A 10,864-nucleotide genomic window follows, 5' to 3' on the forward strand; every position below is an offset into this window, starting at 1 on the left:
CAAGGCAATCTTCTTAAGACCACGAACAACTCGTCGAGTTTGTTCATACGGCTCGGCGAGTCGGATGAAGATTGTCTGAGTTCTTGGATCAAGAGGGTACTCGTCGAGTCGATGCCACACTCGACGAGTAGCAGCGAGTAGAACTGAAAAGTAAGAATAGGACTCGGCGAGTTGGGCGGTCCAACTCGGTGAGTCAGCCCAAAAGAGAGTTGACTTTGACAAAGGGTAAAAGAGTCATTTTACCCCAAGTGCAGTGTTTAGTATTTGATTGAGTGTGTTTATGGACTTGTAGCCGAGGAGATTCAGGAGCAGCAGCCGTTAGCTTCCAGAGCCACACACTCAGCAGCAAGTTTACGAGGTGAGTTTCCTTCCAGTAGGAACGGGTCTAAGGCCACAATGCCAGCCCGTTCAGTTAGCAGTAGTTTCCGGACTTAGGTCCGATGCAGTAGCTAGGATGATGATGCCTTCGTGGCTCGGACAGGATTTGTGTGCTATGTTTTATGTGTTAAGTGTTATGTGTATCGGGCTACGGCCCGATGTAGTATGCAGTATATGTGTTCATGCTAGATGATGTGTTATGCTATGCCATGTTCAGTCAGTCAGTTCCGAACTTCGGTCCGATGCAGGGGACAAGGTCCCAGTCAGTTCCGGACTTCGTTCCGATGCAGTTAGTTCCGGACTTTGGTCCGATGCAGTGGGCTAGGCCCAATATGTGTTTATATGTTATTGTATGGTATGTGGTTGTTTGGGGGAGCTCACTAAGCTTCATGCTTACAGTTTCAGTTTTGGTTTCAGGTACTTCCGCAAGCGAAGGGAAGAGCTCGGGGTGACGGCATCGCACACACCACAGCTTTAGCTTTTAGCCTGGGATTGATTTAGTTTGTTTTGATTTGACGTAGTATGATACAGTTTTCCGCACAATGTTTTCTATTATGTTGGAATACATCACGTGTGGTTTTATTATATGACACTCTGATTATGGTTTGATTATATCGAAAAACGAAATTTTCGGGTCGTATTTTTGGGTCGTTTCATTTTAATTGCCTGTAGGTAATCCAACAACTCCATAATTAGTATTCAACATCACTTCACTTCACTTTTTATCAGTTAAAATGATGCAAATTAGAGCGATATAAGAACCATATGAAGATTTACCAATGGTAAGATTGATATCCATCTGCATAGATAAATGAAAAAATTACTTGCAAATATAAACAAACAGAATCAAAAAAGGGGAAATTGAAAATGCATAATTTATTCTCCCTATATCACCAGTTTCATGCCACCTTGATTTCATTGGAATATGGTGGTCCGGGTCCCCCAGTATCCGATCATTAAATGGGGCCCCGTTGTTAGAATTTGTCCAACATGGTCTGAATCCTTTGTGCTAATCTTCAACTCAACATGTAGAGATGAATAACACTCAATCATCCCTTCAAAAGAAAAAGACGTAAATGCCCTCCTCATACATACACTTCATAAAAAAATGAAAGTAAATATAAACCAACCATAAGCTGAGAAAAGCATAGCTGTAGAGAAAACATTTGTTGCTTCTTTAATTAGTTTAGCTGAAAGGCTTCAACCACCATTCATATGCTTTACCTGGGGGATCTTGTCCACCTGAAATTCGACGCCGTCTCTAATTAAGACAAATATCTCGTTGACAAAGACTACATACCATATAGATTAGGGTTTAAGTGCCATGGAACACTTTATCGGTCTTGGGTGCCTTAATCTACCTAATCTGGACGCATCAGCACTGATGATATCGGATAAGGAGTCTTACGCTACTCTGGAAAGTCTGACGCGAATCCCGAGTCTCTGATAAATGGAATTTTTCAAGAACCCAGATGTAGGAGTCGATAGGGTTTTTCATCGAGGATTTTTGAAGCTATGTTTACCTACCTGATTATTCTTGTATGTCGATTCCTCGACATCTCCGACCGCACGCCACTACTGCCCTCTTCGGTGGTCAACACCGTCTCCATTCGTTCTCTTTTTTTCTTTCTACAGTTGCAAGTGACAATCGATTTAGGGCTTGGATATGGTATAAATAAAGAAGACTATAGGGGTGGTGGGAAGCGGCGGAACATGCAACAGAGAAGCAAGCAATAAGGAGTATGAGTTCAATGTAGAAGAAACGGAGTGAGCTTATGTATTTCCATTCGTGTTTCTGTTTTCCCTCTCTCTACCAGACGAAGATTAGACCACAAAGGGGCGACCAGAGGTCAACTACTCCCCTACTCAACAAATTTGCCACCATCGAACCATCCTCCCCACCTCCCTGATCTGTTGCGTTCGTGCTCATCATCGGTGTGCGAATAAAGGATCTGCTAAGAGAAACCTTGTGGAAGGATGGAGATGAAGAAGCGGCGGGAGATGAAAGGAAGACGATGGATGGATCGGGATATCTTTAACATAGAAGAGTCGAATACTAACCACGGTGAAAGTAAGTTACCCAAGCTACAGTACCGTGGTCAGGTACTGTAGCTAAGATAGGAGATTTTTAATATATATATATATATATATATATATATATATATATATATATATATATATATATATATATATATATATATATATATATATATATATATATATATATATATAGGTTCAGGTTCATTTGAGACAATTCTAATTTTGTGAGACCGTGAGACCAGATCTAAAAATAATTTTAAAATGCAAAATAAATGGAAAAATCCAAAAATTCTTTTTATAAATATTATTTTCGAAACTTGAATTAACTAAAAAAAAATCCCGTTTTTTTTTTTGAAAAATACGTGAAATATTCTAAATAGAATATTACACTGACATATTCTAAAAAATAATTTTAAAATGCAAAATAAATGGAAAAATCAAAAAATTATTTTTTTAAATATTATTTTCGGAACTTGAATTAACTAAAAAAAAAAATAAAAAAAATTCCATTTTTTTTTGAAAAATACGTGAAATATTCTAAATAGAATATTACACTGTACATATTCTAAAAATAATTTTAAAATGCAAAATAAATAGAAAAATCAAAAATTTCTTTTTTTAAATATTATTTTTGGAACTTGAATTAACTAAAAAAAATAAAAATAAAAAATAAAAAAAATTAAAAAAATAAAAAAATACGTATCACGGTCTCACAAAATTAAGCCGTTTCACATAAACCTAACTATATATATATATATATATATATATATATATATATATATATATATATATATATATATATATATATATATATATATATATATATATATATATATATATATATATATATATATATATAATTTAGCAAATCGGCTATTTGGATTTAGAAAAATGAAATTATCATTCATCAAAGGATTTGAATTTGAATTGCTGAATCGGGAATATGCCCTTAAGGTTTGAGATTATTACATTTCATATTTTGTTGTTTTATGGATTTATATGGTTTTGATACTCTATTTATTATATCGTAGTAAAGACATAACTTACAAATAATAAATTTAATGATTTATATTAAACATAAAAGAATATTAAAATTTTATTCGGTTTTTTAGGACTATTCGATTTTTTTATTACGCATCAAAAACATACCGAAAATCTAAAATTCTAATTAGCAAAACCAAATAATCTAATTCAAATTATCCAATTGAACAATTCGGTTTTATCCGAATAATGAACTACCCTAGCTATAGTGTTGCAGTTAAAATTTAAGGCTTGAGACGTTTAGAAAAAATTTCTACCGAAACAGGTGTTAATCGTTCTCAACATTCCCTGTATGTTATCGCTTCTAAAACCCTATGTTATTGAACGAAAACAATCTAATTAAAATACCAAAAAACATAAGCACTATGTGCTTCAAATCAACCATAGCAAAATAGATGCAAGAGATGGAAATAGAGAGCAAAATATAAGAGGTTGGAGATAGAACCAACATCGTAGATCATACTCAATAACAGGTCAAGTAATTCAATGAAACCTCTGGATTTCTTAAACTTATAGTATAAATGAAGGGATGCTGTCTTTTATATAGGAGATAAAATTGAATCAGATATGTTAAAAGTGAAGGAATTTTGATTTAACTTTAACCAATTCAATTTTGTTATAACAATAGAAGATACCGGATAACAAGGGGAGACCGAGATATAGGACATAAGACGTAGACTTATTTCAAGTTTAATATTATTTTATTGACATTTAAGTTTAAAAATTATAGTAATACTATATTAGTTTATTTTTAAAAATATAAGATTTACATAATAATATAATAATAATATACTATAGATTATAATACTTTATTTTTATCAAAGATCACAAGTAAAAAAAATTAAATACAAGCATATCAAAATTCCAAAAATACCATATTCATTTTAGAAAAATAGACAAGAGCAAATACACATGGAAAATCCATCTCATCAATCTCTGAAAAATATTCAACGGCTCAGAATGAACCACACAATTTCACACGGATCCGAATTCGACCACCAAACCTTCTTCCGCCCAAAATTCAAAATCCCTCCAACAGTTTCACCTTTAAAAACACGCCGACAATCCATTTCCTGCATCACATTCAAACCCAATTCATTATATTCTTTATCATTCTCCTTGAGAAAATGTCTGGTCGTGGAAAGGGTGGAAAAGGACTTGGAAAGGGCGGAGCAAAACGTCACCGGAAAGTACTCCGTGACAACATTCAGGGAATAACAAAGCCGGCGATTCGGAGGTTGGCTAGAAGAGGCGGAGTTAAGAGAATCAGCGGATTGATTTATGAAGAGACTCGAGGTGTCCTCAAGATCTTTTTGGAGAATGTGATTCGTGATGCGGTGACTTACACGGAGCATGCTCGCCGGAAAACGGTGACTGCCATGGATGTTGTATACGCTCTCAAGAGACAAGGCCGAACTTTGTATGGATTTGGAGGCTAAATTTGTTTCTTCATTCCAGTACCAGTGTTTATTTTGTTTACGAACTATTGAATCTTAACAAAATGTCGTTTTGTCTTTTTGGAATTTTGATTTGCTGTGGGGTTGAATGATTCATAATTTTTTGGCTTCCATTTTTGGGTTTGAACTATATTTGTTTAAAACTCTATAAGGATTTGTGGTATTTAATTAATATCATCAGATTTGATCATGAGCTATTGATTTACTGAGTTATTGAATGCTTCTTATGATTTGTTGTTGTTTTTGGTTCCATGTATGTATGTCACCGATTGTTTTTGAATTGCTGATATCTTTCACAGAATCATTAAAATTATTCAACGTGACGCGAAAGTAGGGTAACCTATTTTGAATTTTTGATGAACGATTGCAAACTGCAACCATAAAAAAATGTCAACGGCTTTCAAAATTAATATACAGATGACAGCCATATTCGAATTTGACTGAATCAGTAGAATTAAAGAGCTTTGGTGAAAGAGCAACAAAATGGAACTGTCAAAATAGGTTTTGCAAGTTGCATTGGCAACTTATAACTAGACGCTTAGGGTTCTTGTATATCCAATTGGATGTCTTGAATGATAAAAAATCATTATTACTATGATGTTTTATACTATTATTTAAAAATTCAAATACAAATTGTCATACAAAGTAATTAAACACAAGTCAGTTAAATCTAAATAGAATGCCGATTAAGTTGTTTTTAACTTATTGTTTTTCAATTTGTTACGTTTTTATTCTTTACAGTCATTTTAGTTTTTTTTAGAAAAAACTGTAAAAATGGTTTTTGTGGTATATATTTTTTTCTTGATTTTAGTTTAAACTCTGACTTTTTGATATTAACAGTTCTTTTGAGTTAGTTTCATTGTATATTTGATCCATTTGAAAATTGAAATTACCAAAATACTCTCGGTGTATTTATTTTATATTTTTCTTTCATTTTATTTTAAAATTTAATACTTGTTTGGTATTGTAACATTCTGTTTGGAGAAGTTTTTTATTATAAGATTATGAATAATAAATGGATCAAGTAAAAGTCTTGGATTTCAAGGGAATGAAGTTTAGACATTATTGGATGATTATAATATTGGATAAGTGATTAAAGCTTTGGTTTGTATCTTTGAGTCAAAGGGTAAAATGAGAAAAGTGAGGTTTCAGACTTCTTTCATGAATTAATGATTTTACTTTGGTGTGTTTTGAGTCAAAAGTAATTGGATAAGGTTATGGGGCTCATTAATACCTTTTTGTGCATATAAAGAATGCCGGAAATAAAGAAGTTATTAATGTTTGAAGTTGAAGTTTAATGGGGGTGAAAACCTGTTCTCACGGGTTGAGAAGTAATTCCCACGATGTGAGAAGTGTGCAACCTAAAGCCCACAACTTTTTTAGGGTTTTCAAGATATTTAAAGGTAAGGATTAACGTTTTAGGGTATTTTCTTAGCCTTCATCATATGTAGAACATCTTGGGAGAAACCCTAGCCTCCATTTTCAAGATTTGAGACTCTCCTCTCATCTCTCATCGATTTTTGGAGTTTTTTGGTAGTTTTGGAGCAACGATTTCATTCAAGATTGATCCTTGAAGATTGGCAATTGAAGATCTCAACTTTCATTTACCTTCTAGACCATTATAAGTTACAAAGTTCCAAAATTATTGCATTCCATCTTGGGATCTAAGTGTATTCGGTGTTTTGGTTCATTTTAATGATTTTTGAGTGAGAGTTGGGAATAAAGTTTTCAACTTTATTACTCTCTAAGGTCCCAAGAACATTGTATGTTTCATATATGGAATCCAACAGCTTTTTGATAAGTTTAGAATGTTTTCTTGGACCTCATGGACTAGGAAAGTTTTGATCTATTGCCTTCACTTTCAGCCATGCAAGTTATTTTGGTCATTAGGCCATTTTGGGGTATTAAAGTTTAGATCTTGAAAGCTTGAGACATTATTATGGATAAAATTGGAAAGTTTATCAAACTAAACATCATGTTGATTCATATATGTAGGTTGGAGTCTTGGACTTCATGGATTTAGCTGAGAAAGATGCATTCTTGATCCCTTTCAGACTTAAAGACTAGATCTTGGTTGTTTGGACCATTCTAATGGATACAGTTGGAAATTGTATCCATTATGAAGCTATTTAGGATCTAGATCTGAGGTTATGGGCCTTGCTCTGAAGAGATTAAGCACTTAATGAAGATTTTGGCCTTCTGACCAGAAGTCACGACATGAAATATGATGTGTCACGTCGTGACGACATCCATAATCATGAATGTTTTGTCGTTGCACTCTCACAGCGTGACCAAGGAATGGTCACAAGTTGACGTTAACTTTGACTGAGACATCGTTGACTTTTTGATTAATCTGACTTTTGGTCAAACTTGGGTAGAATTGAGTATTTGACTAAGGATTGGTCTCAATTTGGGTTTAGGGAGTTTGGGTTGGCTGTTCTGATGCTGAAGTAACTATTGGGCTTCTGTTGAGTAGTTTAGGCAAGTCTCATCACTGTACTCGTGGGTCGAAGGAACCAATGCCGACGTACTGGATTATGTAGGGTAGGAAGATAGTTGTATTTGTGACACTTGCTGATATGTCTATATGTTTTTGTTGTATTTGTGAGTCTTAATGATACTCATATATGCTTATGTATATGGGGTGAAATAGACTTGGGGGTTATTTGTAATGACCCAAAATTTAAGACAAAAAATTTCTTTTAATAAATCATTACTTAAAGTAAAGTCATCATTCCAAAACATAATATGAGTATAAATTTTCAAAACACATGTTCATTATCAGAGTAAACATTCTCAAACTATCTAATCTATGGTGTGTGCCATGCGATCACCCCGAGCTCTTCCCTCCGCTACCGGAAGTACCTGAAACCAAAATTGAAAACCGTAAGTACGAAGCTTAGTGAGTTCCCCACCCTACCACATATCATGCATAACCACATATTGCACATATTGGGTCATGCCCACTATCTTGGGTCTCGCCCCCTACCTCGGGCCTCACCCGCTACAACGGCCCCGCCTGGCTTCGAGCCCCGCTCGGATACATATATGTTTTACTTAGGCCTCGCCTGTCACAGGGCCTCACCCGCTAACAAATAATAACACATAAACATTTCACAACACATAACTAACACATACAACTGGTTCTGTCCTAAGGCCTCACCTATCCTGGGCCTCGCCCATGTCCTGCTACTGATGAGTCATGGGACCCCGTCCACGCTCCTAATGGTAATGAGGTACGGGCCTAGCCCACTCTCACTCCTGTTCTAGTTTGGGCCTCGCCCCTATTCTGCTACTAATGAAATATGGAACCCCATCCACACTCTGCTATTGGTGAGATACGGGACCTCACCCACACTCACCTCCCTACCAGGCACATACATGTATCACACAGACAACAAGTATAAACTATCATATAAACAATTCCTTGGGCACCCGCCCGCTATTACCGGACCTCGTCCTGAAAATAATACTAGCATACTGTGCCTAGGGCTAAACCCCGGGTCTTCTACTCATAACTACATGGGCCGACATTGTGGCCTTAGACCCATTTACACAAAGGGAAACTCACTTGCACTGGCTGAACTTGCTGATGATCTCACTAGTTGCTGCCCGACAACTCACGGAACTCCTGCTCCCCTTGCTCCCCAAACTACCAATATCAATGCAACACTGAGTCTAACTGACCCCCGAAAGACAACCAAGTCCACCCTGGTCCAAAGTCAAAGTACTGGTCAAAGTCAACCTTCCAGGTCAACCTTACTCGCCGAGTCACCCTAGTGACTCGCGGAGTTCATAATGTTCAGATTCCTTCCATTCGCGACTCGACTCGCCGAGTCAGTCCATGACTCGCCGAGTCTACCGATTTCTGAGTCCATACCTGTCCAACTCACTGAGTCTCCACCCGACTCACTGATTCGAGTCTCAACTCGAAGGGTTTGGGGTTTCACGACCTGACTCGCCGAGTCCAAGAATAGACTCGCCGAGTACAAGGCAATCTTCATACGACTCGACGAGTTGTTCATCCCACTCGTTGAGTTTCTCCACAACTTCATGCTACTCGCCGAGTCCACTCAAAGGACTCACCGAGTCCCTTCAGATATCCTTACATGCAGAGGACATTTGAGTCATGCATGAACTCCAAACTGTAGATCCACCATTCCCAAGCCTTTTCCCCACGTAAAGTTGCAAACTTTACGTGTAGAGAAGGAGATCTAGGCAAAATATGCTATAAACTAGGGCTTAAGGCAAAAGGCTCCATGATCCACTCAAGGGCTGATACTTTACGGAATTCTAGACCAAAATAAGCATGGATCTGAGGTAGCAACCTCAGATCTGAACCTCTAGCTCAAAGGTTACTCTTAAGCCAAGAATGCCTAAAACACACACAAAGATCTAGGTGCAAATGAGGGGAGGTAGCAGCTTGTTACCTCCAAGATGAACACCACTGAAGTAGATCTCGGATCTACACCTCCTCCTTGAAGCAACCTACTTGCCCTTCAAGTTCCTTTCCCCAAAGTTCCTTCCTCCAAGCTTTAAATCTCAAAATGATGGAAGCTCTCCCGAAATCAAGGGTGCACTGGCTCTCTAGGGTGATATGGCGACTGAGGGAGGGACATAACACCCTTTAAATAGGATACAACTCCCGGGATTAGGGTTTTCCTTGTTCAGACCAGACTCGCCGAGTTACCTTGGCCGACTCGCTGAGTCGGTCGCTTACTCCTCAACCCGGATCCCGCTCGGACTCGCCGAGTCCCTCCTTGGACTCGCCGAGTCTACCCTTAAATTAGGGCTTTTCTTTCTTTCTTGGCCTTCGAAACTTTGGGTGTTACATTATTACGGACCCGACACAACTACATGCTGTTATATGGGGTCATTGTGGAGTCTGGGTTGATTCAGACCCGGGGTTGTTATGGACTCGACACAGCTACATGCTGTTATATGGAGTCATTTTGAACTCTGGATTGATACGGACCCGCCATTGCTACGTGCTGTTATATATATATATATATATATATATATATATATATATATATATATATATGGTGTATGTAGTATTTCGGGGAGAACTCACTAAGCTTTATGCTTACGGTTTTGTGGTTTAAACATTTTTAGGTACTTCCAGTTTTAAAAAGAAGAGCCCTACTTGATCGCACTACATCTCCTGAAGATTTATTTCGTGATGGTTGATTATGATTTTACTCTGATGTTTTGAGAATACTTTTACTCTGATCGTCTTTTGGGATAATATATGAATGGTTTCAACTTATTTAAAATGATAATTTTACTTGATATTTTTGGGACGTTACAAGTTGTTATCAGAGCCTTTCTTTAAGGAATTCAGGCACATTCTAGGGTGTTTCTAAACTCAAACTAGGGATTTCTAAAATCTTTTAAAAAGAAAAATGATTTTCCAAAATGGTTTTTAAGAAAAAGGGGTGCGATGCATGCAATAAGCCGAGCTCAAGTAAGTATTTCCCAAAATACCCATACATGTGTTATGCTTATTATTTTGGTATGGGTATATGAGAATTGCATGCTAGATTAAGGCTAAGAATCTACTCAGGATTGCATGATAGAATGATAGGAGATATTCCTATTGATTTAGCTTTTGGAACTGCATGCTAGTAAGGATTCTAGATGTTGTATATAATTGCCTGATTTATGATGCCTTGTAGCCTATGAGGAATTTGATGTTATGTCAGACTTGGAATATATGTTGGTGGAATTGATTTCTAAGTGTATGCTTTAAAAATTGTATACAATAAGGATCATATAACCCTAGAAGGATTGATTTGGCATTATTTCCCGTTCCTTGTCTGGTTATGGGCTTAGGGCATAATCATCCATTCGACCGTCTATGTGATCCCTTTTTGTGTATAATTTGCATGCATAAGGCAACCGATAGTTTTAGTGGAAGTTCCTAGTATCATAGTAGCAAATGAGTT

General features: G+C 36.7%; 1 protein-coding gene across 1 annotated transcript; it reads left to right on the forward strand.

The window, feature by feature from the left end:
- Positions 1-4,519: 4,519 nt before the first annotated feature.
- LOC145046801 (histone H4) lies at positions 4,520-4,982 on the forward strand. The gene has a single exon (XM_078995062.1). It carries the CDS (start codon positions 4,587-4,589, stop codon positions 4,896-4,898), a length of 312 nt encoding a protein of 103 aa, XP_078851188.1. The 5' UTR covers positions 4,520-4,586; the 3' UTR covers positions 4,899-4,982.
- Positions 4,983-10,864: the final 5,882 nt, after the last annotated feature.

This window comes from Lactuca saligna, chromosome 1 (genome assembly GCF_052625555.1).
Source record: "Lactuca saligna cultivar CGN05327 chromosome 1, ASM5262555v1, whole genome shotgun sequence".
Taxonomy (NCBI): domain Eukaryota; kingdom Viridiplantae; phylum Streptophyta; class Magnoliopsida; order Asterales; family Asteraceae; genus Lactuca; species Lactuca saligna.

What these genes read in the sequence shown, in the direction of transcription:
- LOC145046801 (XM_078995062.1), top strand. Translation starts at nt 4,587, where the DNA reads ATGTCTGGTCGTGGAAAGGGTGGAAAAGGACTTGGAAAGGGCGGAGCA.